Here is a 23,024-nt window from a genome sequence, read left to right on the forward strand (position 1 = left end):
AGAAGGAAGCTTCTTCTAAAGATGATGCACAAGAAATCCTGCAAACAGTTTGCTGAAGACAAGCAGACTAAGAACATGGATTACTAGAACCATGTCCTGTGGTCTGATGAGACCAAGATAAACTTATTTGGTTCAGATCAAGCTTGTGTGGCGGCAACCAGGTGAGGAGTACAAAGACAAGTGTGTCTTGCCTACAGTCAAGCATGGTGGTGGGAGTGTCATGGTCTGGGGCTGCATGAGTGCTGCTGGCACTGGGGAGCTACAGTTCATTGAGGGAACCATGAATGCCAACATGTACTGTGACATACTGAAGCCGAGCATGATCCCCTCCCTTCGGAGACTGGTCTGCAGGGCAGTATTCCAACATGATAACGACCAAACACACCTCTAAGATGACCACTGCCTTGCTAAAGAAGCTGAGGGTAAAGGTGATGGACTGGCCAAGCATGTCTCCAGACCTAAACCCTATTGAGCATCTGTGGGGCATCCTCAAATGGAAGGTGGAGGAGCGCAAGGTCTCCACCAGCTCCGTGATGTAGTCATGGAGGAGTGGAAGAGGACTCCAGTGGCAACCTGTGAAGCTCTGGTGACCTCCATGCCCAAGAGGGTTAAGGCAGTGCTGGAAAATAATGGTGGCCACACAAAATATTGACACTTTGGGCCCAATTTGGACATTTTCACTTAGGGGTGTACTCACTTTTGTTGCCAGCGGTTTAGACATTAATGGCTGTGTGTTGAGTTATTTTGAGGGGACAGCAAATTTACACTGTTATACAAGCTGTACACTCACTACTTTACATTGTAGCAAAGTGTCATTTCTTCAGTGTTGTCACATGAAAAGATATAATAAAATATTTACAAGAATGTGAGGGGTGTACTCACTTTTGTGAAATACTGTGCATATATATATATATATATATATATATATATATATATATATATATATATATGTATATATAATATTTTTTTTCTTTGTTTGTTATACAAATAAGTAATTTTTCTTCTTCACTGATGAACGCTGATGAGACTGCACTGATGGGCACCGATAATGTAGCACTGATATGCTGCACTGATGAACACTGATATGCTGCGCTGATGGGCACTGATGAGACGACACTGATAAGGCGGCACTGATGGGCGACACTGATGATCAGTGCCCTGATTATCAGTGTAAATAAATGTCTCCTGTAACTGGAAAGACACTTATTGGTTTTCCTTTCCTCAGACAGTGACAGCGCTGATAACCGGCATTTGTTTACATGTGATCTGCTGTGATTGGACATGGACATGTCATTGCTTTTTACCCTGATCGGTGTTGCAATATGTCACCACAGATTACCATGCTGCGTGCCCCCAGGGGCAATCATGCACAGTGCGATGTGAAGGACATATGACGTCCAGTGCCTTCTAGTGACTATTATAAGTATGCTCCCCAGCGCCATCTAGTGACTATGACAAGAAATAAGTATGCTCCTCAGCGCCATCTAGTGACTATCATAAGAAATAAGTATGCTCCTCAGCACCATCTTGTGACTATGACAAGAAATAAGTATGCTCCTCAGCGCCATCTAGTGACTATGACAAGAAATACGTATGCTCCTCAGCACCATCTAGTGACTATCATAAGAAATAAGTATGCTCCTCAGCGTCGTCTTGTGACTATCATAAGAAATAAGTATGCTCCTCAGCGCCATCTAGTGACTATCATAAGAAATAAGTATGCTTCCCAGCGCCATCTTATGACTATGGTAAGAAAAAAGTATGCTCCTCTGCGCCATCTAGTAACTATGACAAGAAATAAGTTTGCTCCTCAGCGCCATCTAGTGACTATCATAAAAAATAAGTATGCTCCCCAGTGCCATCTAGTGACTATCATAGGAAACAAGTATGCTCCTCAGCGCCATCTAGTGACTATCATAGGAAATACATATGCTCCTCGGTGTCATCTAGTGACTATCGCAGGAAATAAGTATGCTCCTCATCGCCATTGAGTGACTATCAAAAGAAATAAGTAACATTTGCAGCTTAAGATGGCGTTTAGTGATAATACACAGAGGATCTAAACATTTCCAAAAGTCCTTAAAATCAATGAGTCCATATGCTACTGGAGCCAGACCTATTGTATAGGTTATGACTGGGTGTCCGTGTTGGAGCAGAAGGAGACTGTATGCAGTGAGAGAGGGGAGAAGAAAGCGGCGCCAATCTGAGTGTAACGTAGGGTTAAAAGCATTACATTTTAATGGGTAGTATTTTGCCTTTTGCACACTGCAGCTTGAGAAAGCTCAGTACAGCTTTTTATTTTTTACTGAGCTAAAATACAGCCCATTCATTGTAATGTGCGTATGCACACAGGTGTGTAAATAATTCTAATAGTGTATTCTTCAGTAAATTTTTTTTAAAAAAATATGCTTTTTTGGTCACTAATTTATACCTTATGCGCACAAATGTCCATTTACATATTGTGGAGAAGGAGAACAAGTTTGTGTGAAATTGCACAAAGGCATATATACGCAAAAATACATTAAAAAAAAAAAAGTCTGCAAAAGGGACCCACGTGGATATATGTACTACATGCTTCTTTACCTCTACCTAAATGTGAGTCTAATACTACCCATTAAAACGTGATGCTTTTAACCCTAAACTAAATTCAGATTGGTGCTGCTTTTCTCTCCCCTTTCTCATAAAAGTAGTAGTAGTAGCAGGGGCGGACTGATAACTCATGGGGCCCCCGGGCCATAGGAGATTATGGGGCCCCCAGGCAATCAGAGATTATGGGGCTACACAGTATACACACACACAGTATACAATCACACAGTATACACATACATGTACACACAGTATACACAGACAGATGTAAAAAAAAAACACAGATTTATACATACTGTCCCTGGTTTTACTGAGGCTGGCAACCCTGATGGGGTTCCCTAGTGGCCCAGGGCCCTCGGGCAGTGCCCGAGTGGCTCAATGGTCAGTCTGCCCCTAAATAGTAGTCATAGTAGTAGTAAAAGAAATAGTAGTAGAAGAAGTAATAGTAGTAGTAGTAGTAGAAGAAGAAATAGTAGTAGTAGTTGTTGTGGTGGTAGAAGTAGTTGCCTCAAAATCACTAAGAGGTTGTACCACATAACTAGTTGTAGTAGTCGTAATAATAGTAGAAGTAGTAGTAGTAGTAGCAGTAGAAGTAGTAATAGTGGCTATAGAAGTAGTAGTAGTAGTAGAAGGAATCATAGTAGTAGTAGCAGTGATAGTAGTAGTAGTAGAAGTAATCATAATAGTAGTAGCAGTAATAGAAATAGTAGTAGAAGTAGGAGTAGTAGTAGAAACAGTAGTAGAAGAAGTAGTAGTTGTAGTATTAATAGTAGTAGTTGTAGTAGAAGTAGTAGCCATAGAATTGCCTCAACATCACTAAGAAGTTGCACTACATAACTAGTCGTAATAGTGGTAATAATCGTAGAAGTAGCAGTAGTAGCAGTGGAAGTAGTAATAGTAGCCATAGAAGTAGTAGTAATAGTAGCAGTCATGGTAGTAGAAGTAGTCGTAGTAGAAGCAGTAGTAGTAGTAGTAGAAGTAGTAGTAGTTGTAGTAGAAGTAGTAGCCATGAAATCGCCTCAAAATCACTAAGAAGTTGCACTTCATAGGTAGTCGTAGTAGTTGTAATATCGTAGAAGTAGCAGTAGTAGCAGTGGAAGTAGTAATAGTAGCCATAGAAGTAGTAGTAGTAGTAATAGTAGCAGTCATAGTAGTAGTAGTAGTAGTAGCAGTAATAGAAATAGTAGTAGTAGTAGTAGTAGAAGTAGTAGTAGTTGTAGTAGAAGTAGTAGCCATAGAATCGCCTCAAAATTACTAAGAAGTTGCACTACATAACTAGTCATAGTAGTCATAATAATCATAGAAATAGCAGTAGTAGCATTGGAAGTAGTAATAGTAGCCATAGAAGTAGTAGTAGTAATAGTAGCAGTCATAGTAGTAGTAGTAGTAGCAGTAATAGAAATATTAGTAGTAGTAGTAGAAGTAGTAGTAGTTGTAGTAGAAGTAGTAGCCATAGAATCGCCTCAAAATCACTAAGAAGTTGCACTACATAATTAGTCGTAGTAGTCGTAATAATCGTAGAAGTAGCAGTAGTAGCAGTGGAAGTAGTAATAGTAGCCATAGAAGTAGTAGTAGTAGTAATAGTAGCAGTCATAGTAGTAGAAGTAGTCGTAGTAAAAGCAGTAGTAGTAATAGTAGTAGAAGTAGTAGCCATAGAATCACCTCAAAATCACTAAGAAGTTGCACTACATAACTAGTCGTAGTCGTAATAATAGTAGCAGTAGTAGCAGTGGAAGTAGTAATAGTAGCCATAGAAGTAGTAGTAGTAGTAGAAGTAGTCGTAGTAGTAGCAGTAATAGAAATAGTAGTAGTAGAAGAAGTGGTAGTAGTAGTAGTAGAAGTAGTAGCAATAGAATCGCCTCAAAATCGCTAAGTAGTCGTACTACATAACTGTTGTAATATATTGGTAGATTTATGTGGGATTTTATATTATTATTATTATTCAGATTTCAGTTGAAGGTGGTGCAGGCCACATTGGTATCTGTTAATCTAATTACACATATCAAAGGGGGACTTGTTGATTAAAGGGGAAGTGGCCAAACAAGATTTACTCCACATATCAAAGGGGACAGATAGTGACTCTGGGCTATGTTAATGTTAATATGCAAGAATGCAAAGTAGGGCAGTTTATGACTGCAGCTGTTTACGTCTGTCCCTCTGAAAGACAGAAGCAGATCAAAGGCCTAATGGAAAGGGCCAATCAAATTGCTCAGCCATTCAGTGTATAGGGAATATAACCTGGCGTTCAGTCTATTCACGCTGTGTGATTATGAAGGCACAGGTCTAGGAAACATGGGACTCTGAAGGCTTAGTATTTGTTGTCATATTTACTCTGTTGGATTTTGTCATCTGTTGCAAGACTTTGTTCTGTGTTGGAGGTCAATAAAGTGCATGTCTCTGGAAGAATTGGGTTGCTGCGGAAGATTATAATAACTACTAATTAATTATCTACCCACTATACTATATCACTACAATAATCACACCTAAAATCGGACCAAAATTGCATTGCACTATGAACCAGGTCTAAATGAGCCTTTAAAAATAAAGTAAAGTCCTGTTTAAAAGCAGACAACACAAAATACAAGAGATACTTTGTACTTACCAGAATGTCTACTTGCACTGCCTTGTTTGTTGGCTGCATGTTGAAATTTACAGGATAAAGTCTATATTGAACTAGAGGAACAGAAGAGAGACCACAATACAATCAGATGTCTGGAATGGGACAGATTTGATCTTCTGTATTCCAATCCTTCCTATTAACATACAATAATAGGCCCAATACACAAAGCCAATAACAGATGCCAATACCATAGATGCTTTTTATATTTATGAACATTTTTCTTTTTTCCTTTTTGATGTCATGTATGGACTATCATTTATATACATAAGTGAAAGGTCCAATCTGGACAGGATTGTGTGACACACCACTTGTCTGATCAATATATGTCACTTTCTGAATAAGTCACTGTATATTAATGTACATGTATAGCGCAGCACTTTTTAACTTTCTATAATCATGCACAATGTTTGTCAAATTGTGGCATCCATCTGTTTAATCTATAGGTCTATAGCGCAGTATACTATTGTAAGTTATTATTTTTAAAAAGTGAGAGTTATTTTCAGCTGAGTTTAATCATATTTGAAAATTACAGACACATAGCTAAAAATAAAGATCCTTATTCTTGTATTAAGATTTGTGTGAATTGAGCCTAAAGTGAATAGAGAACTAGAGCTGTTCAATCGACAAGGAGCAGGTGTGTAAAACTCAGACTCAGCAGGGCACATGTTACACCACTGCAGCGAGACCACTGCTTTCCACAAAGAGAGCAAGGGTCCTTTTTAGGTATGTTATGGATTTTAGGGGGGACCCCATTTTAAAAAGAAAAGGTATGGGGTCCCCCCAAGTCACAATAAAGCTAATATTACAAAAAGTGTGAAGTCCCCCCCTCAAAATCCATAGCAGGCCCTTATCCTGTGTATGTAGCCTGAATGGCTGGAGGGGGGACAAGTGTCATGTGGCCTCCCCCTCCCTGATCCAAACCAGGCCACATGCTCTCAACCCCATATTTAGGAGGATAAGGGTTTCTTACCCACAATCAGGCATGTACTGGCCATCGGGACTACCGGGAGATTCCCGGTGGGCTGATGGCTCAGTGGGCCAGTCAGGTGCGGTCCTGGAGCCGCTCCTCTCTGACAGTGAGTGATCGCAATTTCACTCCTGTCAGGAGGAGCAGCTTCCGTCATATGCTGGAGAGAGCATTAGGCGTTATGCTCTCTCCAGCCTGCAGGGGGAGATAGACCAATGGCAGACTTTCCTTCCTCTCTCCCCTATCACTTGTTATCACATGACTGGAGAGAGGAACGAGAAGCTGCCTTCAACACGGTGAGTACATGTGGGAGGGGGAGGAGAGGGAGGACACTGATATGAAGGGCTGCTGATGGGGGCTCTCTGATGGGGACTGTGATGTGAAGTGAGCTGCTGGTGGGGACTGTGATGTGAAGGGAGCTGCTGATTGGGACACTCTGATGTAAGGGGGATGCTGTTGGGGACTCTCTGATGTAAGGGGGACGCTGTTGGGGACACTCTGATGTAAGGGGGATGCTGTTGGGGACACTCTGATGTAAGGGGGGCGCTGTTGGGGACACTCTGATGTAAGGGGGATGCTGTTGGGGACACTCTGATGTAAGGGGGGCGCTGTTGGGGACACTCTGATGTAAGGGGGACACTGTTGGGGACACTCTGATGTAAGGGGGACGCTGTTGGGGACACTCTGATGTAAGGGGGACGCTGTTGGGGACACTCTGATGTAAGGGGGACGCTGTTGGGGACTCTCTGATGTAAGGGGAACGCTGTTGGGGACACTCTGATGTAAGGGGGACGCTGTTGGGGACACTCTGATGTAAGGGGGGCGCTGTTGGGGACACTCTGATGTAAGGGGGGTGCTGTTGGGGACACTCTGATGTAAGGGGGGGACACTCTGATGTAAAGGGGAATGCTGTTGGGGACACTCTAATGTAAAGGGGAACGCTGTTGGGGACACTCTGATGTAAGGGGGACGCTGTTGGGGACACTCAAAATTAAAGTGGGCCAGCCATGAGGAAGTCCAGGGCCAAATTTTTGTCCCAGTCCAGCCCTGCCCACAACCCTGGCCCAGTGGTTGTGGGGGGTCTATATAACTCCTTATTAACCCTTAGTTTACCCTAAAACCAAGGGTTAATAAGGGGATAAATAGAAACTAACATTATTTAAAAAAAAAAAAAACAGGATTTATACAAAAGTAACAATGTTGCCTTGTTTCTCTCAATCTCACGTCTGAACCATGTTTATGTCAGAGGGTCCATTTTTTGATGACAGCAGCTTATACGGCTACTGTATTTACACAGGAACTCCTGTAGGGGGAGCTGCAGAAATGAAGGACAAAGCCTATCATGCATGTCATTTGTACTTCAACTACATTCTTTTGGGCATGTGTAGCATGCCCAGTGTCCGCAAATGGTGAAATTAGTATCTATGAGTTAGGCCAACGAATTGAAAACAATACACTCATTCTGCGGCTGATATTTTACCACCTGACCAGAGAGGTGGAGTGATAGAAGTTTTCCTAAGGTCAACAATAGTTTTATTTCTTCATTTTGCTTCTACATTATACAGATAAGTACCTGATGTCCCCGGAGTGTAGATGGGTTTGTCCGTCTGTATGAAGATGAATCCACTGTGAAAGGTCAGGAGGAGAATTTTCTCTATGCTGCACGGTGGATTGCTGGACTTCACACTTATAGATATATATTGTTTCTTCTTTGGGTCTTTTATTAAATCTTTACCCGGAATCTGGATAAGAAAAAAAAAAAAAAAAAAACATTCTTAGCGTAAATATCATATAAACCTCTCATTATGGATCGGAAAGCGGGCCTTACCCCACCGATTTATCCATTTCCCAAAGAAAGCTCTAGGTTGAAATGTTTAATAAATGTTGATAAATCCTTCATCAAATATAGCATTGTGGTTTTCTGCAGTGCTGCTTACCGACACACATTCACAGAATATATTACATTCAAGGCATGCCCTGGTGAAAACTGTCACAGCTACAAGTGTGCTTACATCAGTTGTTAACCAATCTTTCAGGCCATTAAATGGCTGGTGTCATATCTGGTCATGGGTGATGTTCCATGGCACCTGCACATCCAAACAGAGGCTAAGGCCGTGTACACACGAGCGGACTTTTCAACAGGACTGGTCCGACGGACAAAATCCAGCGGACAATCCAACTGTGTGTGGGCTCCATCGGACCTGCAGCTGACTTTTTCGGTAAAAAATCTGACGGACTTTAGATTTGGAACATGTTTCAAATGTGTCCGACGGACTCGAGTCCGGTCGAAAAATCCACTCGTCTGTATGCGGACGAAAACCCACGCTAGGGCAGCTATTGGCTACCGGCTATCAACTGCTTTATTTTAGTCTGGTCGTACGTCATCACGTACGAATCCATCGGACTTTGGTGTGATCGTGTGTAGGCAAGTCTGTTCGTTCAAAAGTCCGTCGGAAGTCCATCAAAAGTCCGTCGAAAGTCCGTCGGACCAGTCCGATCGAAAAGTCTGTCCGTGTGTACGCGGCATAAGATGGATAGGAGGCTCTTGTTCTGCTTTGAAACCAGACATGTGGATCTGAACTCCAGGTTCAAAATATATGCAAAATTCTAACTCAAAATTCCATAAATTCAACATACACAACTCTTTGTATTGTTCTCATTTAGAAAGATTCCTCTACTTGAAATAACCCTTCCTCTAACACCAACTTAACATTAACCTTCCCAGTAATTCCATCCTTACTTTGGCTCTTACCGTAATCCTCACACTAACCTGCCCTGTTACCTTAACACTAACCCTTCCTGTAACCCTCACACTAACCCTTCCTGTAACCCTCACACTAACCCTTCCTGTAACCCCAAAACTTACACCAAACCTTTCTGTAACCCTCAAACTAACCTTCTCTTCTAACCACAACCCTTATGCCGCGTACACACGGTCGGATTTTCTAACGGGAAATGTTGGATGTGAGTTTGTTGTCGGAAAGTCTGACCGTGTGTATGCTCCATCGAACATTTGCTGTCGGAATGTTGACTAGCAGGTTCTCAAATTTTCTGCCAACAAAACTTTTTTGTCAGAAAGTCCGATCGTGTGTACACTAGTCCGTCGCACAAAAGTTCACGCATGCTCAGAATCAAGCAGAAGGAGCCGCACTGGCTATTGAACTTCCTTTTTCTCGGCTCGTCGTACACCGTGTTCCCATGTTCGGAATTGTTGGCCAACATTTGTGTGACCATGTGTATGCAAGACAAGTTTGAGCCAACAACCTTCAAACAAAAATCAACGGTTTTGTTGGCGGAAAGTCCGATCGTTTGTATGCGGCATTAGATTAGCCTTCCTGTAACACTAACCTTCCCAGTATCCCTCACATTAACCCTCATTGTAACCCCAATCTTTACACTAACACTTCTTGTAACCCTTATAGGGCGTACACACGGTCGGACTTTGTTCGGACATTCCGACAACAAAATCCTAGGATTTTTTCCGACGGATGTTGGCTCAAACTTGTCTTGCATACACACGGTCACACAAAGTTGTCGGAAAATCCGATCGTTCTAAACGCGGTGACGTAAAACACATATGTCGGGACTATAAACGGGGCAGTGGCCAATAGCTTTCATCTCTTTATTTATTCTGAGCATGCGTGGCACTTTGTCCGTCGGATTTGTGTACACACGATCGGAATTTCCGACAACGGATTTTGTTGTCGGAAAATTTTATCTCCTGCTCTCCAACTTTGTGTGTCGGAAAATCCGATGGAAAATGTCCGATGGAGCCCACACACGGTCGGAATTTCCGACAACACGCTCCGATCGGACATTTTCCATCGGAAAATCCGACCGTGTGTACGGGGCATTACATTTACATAGTTACATAGTTAGTCTGCTTGAAAAAAGGCACAAATCCATCTAGTTTAACCAATATAAAAAAAATATTATACAGTCCTATACCCACAGTTAATCCAGAGGAAAGCAAAAAAAAAAAAAAATCCAATAAAACATGATCCAATTTGCTCCAGCAGGGAAGAAAAATCCTTCCTGATCTCCCAAAAGGCAACTGGATGTTCCCTGAATAAACTTTACCTATAAATGTTTAAATGTTAGTATTCTGTTATATTATGTTATAATATTATTTTCTAGGAAAGAATCCAGGCCTTTTTTAAAGCAATCTATTGAGCTGGCAAGAACCAGTTCATGAAGGTGTCTATTCCACATTTTCACAGCTCTTACTGTGAAGAAACCTTTCCGTATTTGGAGATTAATTTCTCTTTTCTTCCAGACATAAAGAGTGCCCCCTTGTCCTCTGTAATGACCTTAAAGCGGAGGTCCGGCGAAAAAAAAAATATTAAAAGCCAGCAGCTACAAATACTGCAGCTGCTGACTTTTAGTATATATGGACACTTACCTGTCCAGGGAGCCCGCAATGTCGGCAGCCAAAGCTGATCTGTCTGTCGGCTCTCGGCGGCTGCCGCTGCCATCCTCGGTGAGGGAATCAGGAAGTAAAGTCGTGCGGCTTCACTTCCTGGTTCCCTACTGCGCATGCGCGAGTCACGCTGCATGTCCTCACTGGTCCCTGCTGTCTTCTGGGACCTGTGTGTCTCCCAGAAGACAGCGGGGGGGGACAGAGTAGGTGCCGGAAAAGGCGTAGGTCACCGTGATCACCGCGGTGATATATGCCAGGAAGTGGGAGTAAATACCTGTATTAGATATGTATCTGCCCCCCTCCCCCCCGAAAGGTGCAAAATGTGACACCGGAGGGGGGAGGGTTCCAAAAAATGGAAGTTCCATTTTTGGGTAGAACTCCACTTTAAAGTGAATAACTCAACGCTGAGTTCACTATTTGGACCACATATGTATTTATACATGTTGATCATATCCCTCCTAAATCTCCTCTCTCAAGAGTGAATAAATTCAGTTCCTCTAATCTTTACTCATAGCTGAGCTCCTCCATGCCTCTTATCAGTTTGGTTGCCCTTCTCTGCACTTTCTTCAGTTCCCCGATATCCCTTTTTGAGAACTGGTGCCCAAAACTGAACTACATTTTCCAGATGAGGTCTAATGATTTGTACAGAGGCAAAATGATATCTCTCTCTCTGGAGTCCATACCTCTCTTAATACAAGAAAGGACTTTGCTCGCTTTGGAAACCACAGCTTGGCATTGCATGCTATTATTGAGCTTATGATCTACCAAAACTACCCCAGATCCTTCTCCACCATTGACTCCCCCAGTTGTACTCCCCCTAGTATGTATGATGCATGCATATTCTTAGCCCCCAGGTGCATAACTTTACATTTATTAACATTAAGCCTGGGTTCACTCTTGTGCGAACACAGACATCACATGTGATTCGCACCCGCACTGGGGCTTGTATGGCTGTATGGCTGAACTTGCATTGGATTCGCAGGAAAATAGTGCAGGCACTGTTTTTTTCCCACACTGCAATCGGATCGCATAGGTGTTCCCACCCATGCGATATGATTTCTGTACGAGTTCATAGTTCGCACTGCGATCTGTGATCTGGGGGTGTCATTAACATTGTATTGACACCCGCAGCGGTTCGCAGAGGGCAGTTTCGAACTGCCTGCAGGAGAGTTGTGATGCGGGAACCGGCGCTGGAATCATGCTGGTTCCCGCATCTCTACAGTGTGAATCTAGGCTAAACCTCATTTGCCACATAGTTGCCCAATTAGACAGTGCATTGAGGTCAGCTTGTAAATCGGAGACATCCTGTAAGGACGTCATTCCACTGTATAGCTTGGTGTCATCTGCAAATACTGAAATGGTACTTTTAATCCCAGACTCAATATCATTTATAAATATATTAAAAAGTAAGAATCCCAACACTGAACCTTGGAGTACACCACTGATAACCTTCGACCATTCAGAGTATGAATCATTAACCACTACTCTCTGAATTCTGTCTTTTAGCCAGTTTTCTATTCATTTACAAACTTATCAAGCCTGTAGACTTTACCTTACACGTGAGCCGTGTATGGGGAACTGTGTCAAACTTTTTGACAAAATCTAAATACAGTAAAACCTTGGATTGCTAGCATAATTCATTCCGGAAACATGCTTGTAATCCAAAGCTCTCGTATATCAAAGCAAATTTCCCCATAAGAAATAATGGAATCTCATATGATTCTTTCCACATAAGTCCTTCAGTTTATAGTCCATATAAAAAGATTATAGCAATGTGACAGGGTGTGTAACCATAAAATGTCCACCCACAAATGAAAAGCCTCCACAAGGGGATTAGAAGAAAAATCCAACAGGAGCTACACAGTATAAAAGAGAAGAGAGGCGCCTCCAAGTGTAGCAATATGGTTACATTTATTGAAGGTACAACATTTAGCAAAAATAAAAATAAAAATAAAAACATTTAGCAACTCACATGGTTGATGATTAAAACAGGCAAATCTAAGTAAGCAGACATCCGGGGTAAATGCTGTCCACATAGACCATCCTCCGCACCGCCGGCTCTCAACACTGTCAGTCTGCAATCGTGACCGGGAAGACTACCCTGCAGTAGAGCGATCTGAAAGCAAAGCTTGAAGCGCTCGTGGAGCGCAGCGTGGAAGGGATGACGTCGATGACGGTGCAGAGGACGGTCTATGTGGACATCTTTACCCCGGATGCCTGCATACTTAGATGTGCCTGTTTTAATCATCAACCATGTGAGTTGCTAAATGTTGTACCTTCATTAAATGTAAGCATATTGCTACACTTAGAGACGCCTCTCTTCTCTTTTATACTCAGTTGTGACATGACGCTACTTGTATATCAAGACATCGCTTGTATAGCAAGTCAAAATGTATTTAAAAATTATGCTTGTCTTGCAAAACGCTCTTAAACCAAGTTACTCTCAAGCTAAGGTTTTACTGTATACTTAGTCCACAGCCACACCCCTCTGTCCAAAGTTTTACTTACCTCTTCATAAAAAGAAATCAGATTTGTTTGACAACTTCTGTATTTCATGAATCCATGCATTCTGTTGCTTAAAATATTTTTTTTCCAGCAAGAACTTATCTATGTGGTCTTTTATTAAACCCTCCAGCATCTTCCCATCTGGGTGGATGCCATCCTCTCCAGGTGCTTTATTCGCCTTTATTCTGTCTAGATATTTCTGGACCATATCAAACCCTTCATGTAACACTAATCTTCCCTGTTACTCTAACATTAATCCTCCCTGTAACACAAAACCCCCACTATAACCCCAACCTTTACACTAACCCTCCTTGTAACCCTCACAGTAACTCTCATACCAACCATTCCTGTATCCCCACCTCTAAGTATAACCTATCCTGTTACCCCATCGCTAACACTAACCCTTCCTGTAACCCTATCACTAACTTTCACCATAACCTTCTCTGTGACCACCACATTAATCTTCCATGTAACCCTAACAATAATCCTCCCATGTTGCCCCAATCCTAACACTAACCCACTCTATGACCATAACACAAACCCACCTGGTAATCCCAAACACTCACACTTACCTTCTCTATAACTCCAGCTTTCACATTAATCCTCTTTGTACCCCTTACACCTACCTTCCCTGTAACCCTAAAACAACCAGTAGTCCCAGCCTCTACACTAACCCCCCCTTGTCACCCAAACCCTAACACTAACCTTACAATAAGCCCTAACTCTAAAACCAACCCTCACACTAACCCTTCTTGTATTGTTATTCTTAGTGTCATGGAAACCACCATGACTTGGGCTCCTGGAGGGGCCTGGGGGCCAGCCTCCTTCCCACTGACTATGGACCCAGGACTAAGGAGACCCCCTGCTGCAGGTATACTTGTAGAGAAAGGAGATTTGAATGGTTGCACACCCATACAAAGCAAATCAAAGCTTGTTTATTGAAAAAAATATATCAGTAAAAACAGGCACAATTGGCATATTGGCAGGGGGAAAAAAAGAATGTTGACGCGTTTCACATGCTAATGCCTGCTTTGTCAAAACTGGTTGTAAAAAAAATGGTTTTGACAAAGCACGTATTAGCGTGTGAAATGCATCAACCTTTTTTCCTGTCCCACCTTGGGGCACCCTGCTCTGCCGGCGCGCGGGACTGATGCCTCCATGTGATTTTTCGGTTGGGAGATCCCCTTCGTATACCTGTAGGTAAATGTATTGAGACGGCTATATGTTGCGCCTATATGACCGTTTGTGTGTTCTTTCCATTCAAGATGCTAAATGTATTTTTCTTGCAGTAAACTCATCCTCTGAAGAAGACCCCAATGAAATGGGGTGAAACGCATCAGTTTTGTCTTTTTAGACATGTTTTCTAGGGATGAGCCGAACACCCCCCGGTTCGGTTTGCATCCAAAACATGCGAACGGACCGAAAGTTTGCGCGAACATTCGAACACCGTTACAGTCTATGGGACTCAAACGTGAGAAATCAAAAGTGTGAATTTTAAAGGCTAATATACAAGTTATTGTCCTAAAAAGTGTTTGGGGACCCGGGTCTTGCCCCAGGGGACATGTATCAATGCAAAAGAAAGTTTTAAAAACGGCAGTTTCTTCAGGAGCAGTGATTTTAATGATGCTTAAAGTGAAAAAATAAAAGTGAAATATTCCTTTAAATATCGTACCTGGGGGGTGTCTATAGTATGCCTGTAAAGTGGCGCCCATTACCAGGTCCTTTGGGTCTTGTATGGATATTAAGGGGAACCCCGCCCCCCAAATTAAAAAAAGAAAAGGCGTGGGGCCCCCAGGCCCTATATACTCTGAACAGCAGTATACAGGCGGTGCAAACAAGACAGTGACTGTAGGTTTGTTGTTAAGTAGAATCTGTTTGTAATTTTGAACTGGTACATTTTTAAAGTGTAGCTCCAGCCAAAATCCTGTTTTTAAGCTTTTTGGAAAACATAGGGAAGGGTTATCACCCCTGTGACATTTGTTTTGCTGTCTTTGCTCCTCTTCAGAAGATTTCACCTCACTTTTTGTCCCAATGACAAATGTTTTTTGAAAATTTGGGGTTTTTAGTGAAACAAGGATTGGTGATAAAGCATTAGTGGAAAGGAGAAAAGTTTTTCCCATATTAACTCTTACAGAAGAGAACTTCCCTTCCTATGGGGTAGATTTCATCTCACTTCCTGTTGTCTCCTTCCGTTTGCAAGTAGGAGTCGTTTGTAAGTTGGATGTTTGAAAGTAGGGGCCTGCCCTATATACTCAGCAGAAATTTGGGCCTTAGGTGTTGTTGTGGCCACAACACTGTAAGCCCTCACAGGGCCCTGCTGTGAAATATTAGATCAAGAATTGTAATTACATGCCCCTGTGGAACAGGGCCAGAAAAATTTGGCCTTTGGTGGTGGTGGTAGTGCTGGTGGCACAACACTGTAAGTCCTCACTGTTAATCTTGGTGGGCGCAGAAACGGGTACTGCTGTGAAATATTAGATCAAGAATTGTAATTACATGCCCCTGTTGAACAGGGGCTGAAAAATTGGGCCTTAGGCACTGGTGCTGGTGCCACAACACTGCAACCCCTCACAGATACTCTAGTTGGAACGCAGGAACGAGCCCTGCTGCAAAGTATTGCATAAAAAATTGTAATTACACACCCCTGTTAAACAGGGGCTGAAAAATTGGGCCTTAGGCACTGGTGCTGGTGCCACAACACTGCAACCCCTCACAGATACTCTAGATGGAACGCAGGAACGAGCCCTGCTGCAAAGTATTGCATCAAAAATTGTAATTACACGCCCCTGTTAAACAGGGGCTGAAAAATTGGGCCTTAGGCACTGGTGGTGGCGCCCAGAACCAAAAATGTTCTTACAAGCTATCAGCGTGATCATTGAGGAGGAAGAGGATAATTACTCAGGATAGTCACTCAGCATTAGCATAGGCAGTCTTTGAAGGGATCTGAGATTTAAAAAAAAAATTATTCGGTTACATTAGCATCAGCTGGTGGTGATCCAAAACTGATTCATTTTTATGAAGGTCAGTCGATCGACCGAGTCGGTGGACAGACGCACCCTGTGATCGGTTACAAAGCCTCCAGCAGCACTGAATGTGCGTTCCGAAAGAACGCTGGATGCAGGACAGGCCAGTAGCTCAATTGCATACTGTGCAAGCTCTGGCCAGTGATCCATCCTCAAGACCCAATAACCCAGAGGATTTTCGGTGGGAAAGGTGTCCAAGTCAGATCTTGCCGCTAGGTATTACTGCACCATGTAAAACAGACGCTGGCGATGGTTGCTGGAACCGATCATACCTTGGGGCTGCGGACTAAAAAATTGTCTGAACGCATCGGTCAGACGGCCACCTTCTCCACCGCTCCTTCTTTGACTGACCGAAGCCTCAGCAACACGTTGTCCAGAAACAGGAGTTTGTAACCTCCCAGTCTCTGGGAACGCGTTGCACAGACCTTTCTGCAAGGCCTCCCAAAGATGTTTCATCCTCTGCTCCCTCTGCGATGGCAAGATAAGGTCCGCAACCTTACCCTTGTAACATGGATCAAGGAGGGTTGCCAGCCAGTATTGGTCCTTCTCCTTGATACCACGAATACAAGGATCCTTACGCAGGCTTTGCAGGATCAGGGAGGCCATGCAGTGTAGGTTTGCTGAGGCATTCGGTCCGGAGTCCTCTGGGTCACTAAGGACGACATGGTCCGCAGCCACCTCCTCCCAGCCACGTACAAATCCATGTGTTTCTTGGGACTGATCCCTTAAAGACTGCTGCTGATGCTGAGTGCCAGGCTCCACCTCCATACTGACACAATCCTCTTCCTCCTCCTCGCCCTCTTCCTGTGTGATCGGCGGGCACGCAGGAACACTGTCTGGATAAAGGGGGCCTTGAGAGCTAAGGAAGTCCTCCTCTTCCTGCCTCTGTTCTGCCTCAAGTGCCCTGTCCATTATTCCACGCAGCGTGTGCTCCAACAGGTGGACAAGGGGGACAGTGTCACTGATGAATGCACTCACTGCTCACCATCCTCGTGGCCTCCTCAAATGGTGACAGGACAGTGCATGCATCCCTGATTATGGCCCACTGGTGTGGGGAAAAAAAACAAGCTCTGCTGACCCTGTCCTGGTGCCATAGTTGCACAAGTACTCATTGATGGCCCTCTGCTGAGTGTGCAGCCGCTGCAGCATGGCCAACGTTGAGTTCCACCTGGTGGGCATGTCACAGATTAGGCGGTTTTTGGGCAGGTTAAATTCCTTTTGGAGGTCTGCCAGCCGAGCACTGGTATTATATGACCGTCGGAAATGCACACAGACTTTCCTGGCCTGCCTCAGGACATCCTGTAAGCCTGGGTACCTGCCCAAGAACCGCTGCACCACCAAGTTAAGGACGTGAGCCAAACAGGGCACATGGGTCAGAGGGCGGAGAGGAGGTTGGTGCCATTGTCGCAAACCACCATTCCTGCCTTAAGTTGGCGTGGCGTCAACCACCTCTGAACCTGCCCCTGCAGAGCTCACAGAACCTCTGCCCCAGGGTGGCTCCTGTCCCCCAAGCACACCAGCTCAAGCATCGCATGGTATAATTTGGCCTGCGTTGCGTAGCCCCTTGAATGCCGCTGGTTCCGAGGACAAAGCACAGGAAGAGGCCATGAAGGAAGAAGAAGAGGAGGGGTGGAGGAGAGAGGTGTGTCACAATCATTAGTAGTGACATTTTGGAGGCGTGGTGGCGGAACAACCTCCAACACTACTGCACCTTGTCCTGCATCCTTCCCAGCTGCCAGCAGAGTCACCCAATGCGCGGTGCAACTTAGGTAATGTCCCTGTCCATGCCTTCTGGACCATGAGTCAGCGGTAATATGCACCTTAACGCTGACTGCCCTGTCCAGCAAGGCATGGACATTGCCTTCCACATGCCGGTAGAGAGCCGACATCGCCTTCCGTGAGAAAAAGTGGCGTTTGGGTACCTGCCACTGAGGAACCGCACATTCCACAAATTCACGGAAGGAGCAGAGTCTACCAACTGAAAAGGCAGCAGTTGAAGTGCTAGCAATTTTGCCAAGCTAGCATTCAACCGCTGGGCAAATCTGCCTGGTACAATCTGACGTCGGTGTACCGAAAGCAGATTGCCAACAAGTACTTTGCTATGACACACCTAATTCTACACCTTCATTCCTCTCAGTGCAGGTCTCAGAGAGGATTGAAGATATAGTGGGGTTGGAGATCTCAGCTGATGAGGAGCAAGGAGAGGTCCTCTTTGTTCTTTGGTGTGGGTCTTTTAGATACGCTTGCCAACGAACTGCATGGCAGGTCAACATATGTCTGGTCAAGCATGTGGTGCCCAAGCGGGAGATGTTTTGGCCAAGCGAGATACGCTTGAGACATATGTTGCAAATAGCAGCGGTGCGATCTGATGCTCAAAAAAGGCCCACACCAAAGAACTTTTGGAGTAACGTGCAGAGACAGCAGTGCCCTGCACATGCATTGCTTTGGGGTGTGATGCAGTCAGTGTGCTGCCCTTAGGCTGGCCCCTGGAGGGCATCCTGCCTCGTTGGTGATGTGCCTCCTCCTCCTCCTCCTCTCTCCTATCAGGCACCCACGTAGAGTCAGTGACCTCATCATCCCCTCCCTCCTCATCACTGGAGCAAACCTGGCAGTATGCTGCAGCAGGGGGAGCATGACTGCCAGATTTCTGTCCTTCTTGGGCACCCCCTCTGTCCGTGCTCACGTTACAGCCTTCATCTAGCTCAGTATCATCATCAGAGCCCTCTAAACGCTGGGCATCCTCCTGGAGCATGTACCCAACACTGTGGTCAAACAGTTCGAGGGACTCCTCAGGAGGACATGGTGGGGCTAGGGAAGGAGTCACTGATGCCATTGAGCCAAGGGAAGAGGCAGTGTTGGCAGCTGCTTTGCCAGACAGAGTACCCTGAGCATGGGTGAGAGAGGATGAGGAGGATGAGGACGGCTTGGTCATCCACTCGACCAAGTCTTCCGCATTTTGTGGCTCAACATGGCCAGCTGCCGAAAAAAGGCCAAGCGTGTCCCACGGCCACGTGCTGATGAGGATGCACCGTCTCCATGACCAGCACTGTTGCCTCTAGACACAGAGCCTGCTTGCCCTCTTTTATTGGCTTGTGACTGTCTGCCTCTCCTTGTTGGCCTTCCAGACATACTAATGGCCTGTAGCTGCACTAACCTGGGATATATATAAATAAATATATATATATATATATATATATATATATATATATATATATATATATATACTGATACTGCAGCTAGCAAAATCAACTGCTTGCCTGTAGTATGAGAATACCACCAACCTTCTACAGGTAGCTTTAGCTGAACACTGTGCAGAGGTCGCATTACACTAACTTGTAGTTTTAGCTGAACACTGTGAGGAGGACGCACTACACTAACTTGTAGCTTATTTAGCTGCCTGCGGTAGTGATAGGATCAGGAAAACACCACCAACGTTCTACAGGTAGCTTTAGCTGAACACTGTGCAGAGGTCGCACTACACTCACTTGTAGTTTTAGCTGAACACTGTGAGGAGGATGCACTACACTAACTTGGAGCTTATTTAGCTGCCTGCGGTAGTGATAGGATCAGGAAAACACCACCAACCTTCTACAGGTACCTTTAGCTGAACACTGTGCAAAGCTCGCAAAAAACTAACTTGTAGCTTATTTAGCTGCCTGCGGTAGTGATAGGATCAGGAAAACACCACCAACCTTCTACAGGTAGCTTTAGCTGAACACTGTGCAGAGGTCGCACTACACTAACTTGTAGTTTTAGCTGAACACTGTGAGGAGGACGCACTACACTAACTTGTAGCTTATTTAGCTGCCTGTGGTAGTGATAGGATCAGGAAAACACCACCAACCTTCTACAGGTAGCTTTAGCTGAACACTGTGCAGAGGTCGCACTACACTAACTTGTAGTTTTAGCTGAACACTGTGAGGAGGACGCACTACACTAACTTGTAGCTTATTTAGCTGCCTGCGGTAGTGATAGGATCAGGAAAACACCACCAACCTTCTACAGGTAGCTTTAGCTAAACACTGTGCAGAGGTCGCACTACACTCACTTGTAGCTTATTTAGCTTCCTGCGGTAGTGATAGGATCAGGAAAACACCACCAACCTTCTACAGATAGCTTTAGCTGAACACTGTGCAGAGGTCACACTACAATAACTTGTAGTTTTAGCTGAACACTTTGAGGAGGACGTACTACACTAACTTGTAGCTTATTTAGCTGCCTGCGGTAGTGATAGGATCAGGAAAACACCACCAACCTTCTACAGGTAGCTTTAGCCGAACACTGTGCAGAGGTCGCACTACACTAACTTGTAGTTTTAGCTGAACACTGTGAGGAGGATGCACTACACTAACTTGTAGCTTATTTAGCTGCCTGCGGTAGTGATTGGATCAAGAAATCACCACCAACCTTCTACAGGTAGCTTTAGCTGAACACTGTGCAGAGGTCGCATTACACTAACTTGTAGTTTTAGCTGAACACTGTGAGGAGGATGCACTACACTAACTTGTAGCTTATTTAGCTGCCTGCGGTAGTGATAGGATCAGGAAAACACCACCAACGTTCTACAGGTAGCTTTAGCTGAACACTGTGCAGAGGTCGCACTACACTCACTTGTAGTTTTAGCTGAACACTGTGAGGAGGATGCACTACACTAACTTGTAGCTTATTTAGCTGCCTGCGGTAGTGATAGGATCAGGAAAACACCACCAACCTTCTACAGGTACCTTTAGCTGAACACTGTGCAAAGCTCGCAAAAAACTAACTTGTAGCTTATTTAGCTGCCTGCGGTAGTGATAGGATCAGGAAAACACCACCAACCTTCTACAGGTAGCTTTAGCTAAACACTGTGCAGAGGTCGCACTACACTCACTTGTAGTTTTAGCTGAACACTGTGAGGAGGACGCACTACACTAACTTGTAGCTTATTTAGCTGCCTGTGGTAGTGATAGGATCAGGAAAACACCACCAACCTTCTACAGGTAGCTTTAGCTGAACACTGTGCAGAGGTTGCACTACACTAACTTGTAGTTTTAGCCGAACACTGTGAGGAGGACGCACTACACTAACTTGTAGCTTATTTAGCTGCCTGCGGTAGTGATAGGATCAGGAAAACACCACCAACCTTCTACAGGTAGCTTTAGGTGAACACTGTGCAGAGCTCGCAAAAAACTAACTTGTAGCTTATTTAGCTGCCTGCGGTAGTGATAGGATCAGGAAAACACCACCAACCTTCTACAGGTAGCTTTAGCTGAACACTGTGCAGAGGTCGCACTACACTCACTTGTAGTTTTAGCTGAACACTGTGAGGAGGATGCACTACACTAACTTGTAGCTTATTTAGCTGCCTGCGGTAGTGATAGGATCAGGAAAACACCACCAACCTTCTACAGGTACCTTTAGCTGAACACTGTGCAAAGCTCGCAAAAAACTAACTTGTAGCTTATTTAGCTGCCTGCGGTAGTGATAGGATCAGGAAAACACCACCAACCTTCTACAGGTAGCTTTAGCTAAACACTGTGCAGAGGTCGCACTACACTCACTTGTAGTTTTAGCTGAACACTGTGAGGAGGACGCACTACACTAACTTGTAGCTTATTTAGCTGCCTGTGGTAGTGATAGGATCAGGAAAACACCACCAACCTTCTACAGGTAGCTTTAGCTGAACACTGTGCAGAGGTCGCACTACACTAGTAGTTTTAGCTGAACACTGTGAGGAGGACGCACTACACTAACTTGTAGCTTATTTAGCTGCCTGCGGTAGTGATAGGATCAGGAAAACACCACCAACCTTCTACAGGTAGCTTTAGGTGAACACTGTGCAGAGCTCGCAAAAAACTAACTTGTAGCTTATTTAGCTGCCTGCGGTAGTGATAGGATCAGGAAAACACCACCAACCTTCTACAGGTAGCTTTAGCTGAACACTGTGCAGAGGTCACACTACACTAACTTGTAGTTTTAGCTGAACACTTTGAGGAGGACGTACTACACTAACTTGTAGCTTATTTAGCTGCCTGCGGTAGTGATAGGATCAGGAAAACACCACCAACCTTCTACAGGTAGCTTTAGCTGAACACTGTGCAGAGGTCGCACTACACTCACTTGTAGTTTTAGCTGAACACTGTGAGGAGGATGCACTACACTAAATTGTAGCTTATTTAGCTGCTTGCGGTAGTGATAGGATCAGGAAAACACCACCAACCTTCTACAGGTACCTTTAGCTGAACACTGTGCAGAGGTCGCACTACACTAACTTGTAGCTTGTTTAGCTGCCTGCGGTAGTGATAGGATCAGGAAAATACCACCAACCTTCTACAGGTAGCTTTAGCTGAACACTGTGCAGAGGTCGCACTACACTAACTTGTAATTTTAGCTGAACACTGTGAGGAGGACGCACTACACTAACTTGTAGCTTATTTAGCTTCCTGCGGTAGTGATAGGATCAGGAAAACACCACCAACCTTCTACAGGTAGCTTTAGGTGAACACTGTGCAGAGCTCGTAAAAACTAACTTATAGCTTATTTAGCTGCCTGCGGTAGTGATAGGTTCAGGAATACACCACCAACCTTCTACAGGTAGCTTTAGCTGAACACTGTGCAGAGGTCGCACTACACTCACTTGTAGTTTTAGCTGAACACTGTGAGGAGGACGCACTACACTAACTTGTAGGTTATTTAGCTGCCTGCGTTAGAGATAGGATCAAGAAAACACCACCAACCTTCTACAGGTAGCTTTAGCTGAACACTGTGCAGAGGTCGCACTACACTAACTTGTAGTTTTAGCTGAACACTGTGAGGAGGACACACTACACTAACTTGTAGCTTTTTTAGCTGCCTGCGGTAGTGATAGGATCAGGAAAACACCACCAACCTTCTACAGGTAGCTTTAGCTGAACACTGTGCAGA

General features: G+C 44.3%; 1 protein-coding gene across 1 annotated transcript in view; it reads right to left on the reverse strand.

Annotated features, from left to right (window-relative positions):
- The window catches only part of LOC141133435 (complement C3-like), a 286,038-nt gene that overhangs the window by 243,358 nt on the left and 19,656 nt on the right, over positions 1-23,024 (reverse strand). Inside the window, exons 3-4 of the mRNA XM_073622822.1 lie at positions 7,747-7,915; positions 5,189-5,259 (exon numbers count right to left, since the gene is read on the reverse strand). Of these exons, the coding sequence (XP_073478923.1) occupies positions 5,189-5,259; positions 7,747-7,915 (240 nt within the window). The remainder of the gene's footprint in view (positions 1-5,188; positions 5,260-7,746; positions 7,916-23,024) is intronic.

This window comes from Aquarana catesbeiana, linkage group LG03 (assembly GCF_042186555.1).
Source record: "Aquarana catesbeiana isolate 2022-GZ linkage group LG03, ASM4218655v1, whole genome shotgun sequence".
Classification (NCBI taxonomy): domain Eukaryota; kingdom Metazoa; phylum Chordata; class Amphibia; order Anura; family Ranidae; genus Aquarana; species Aquarana catesbeiana.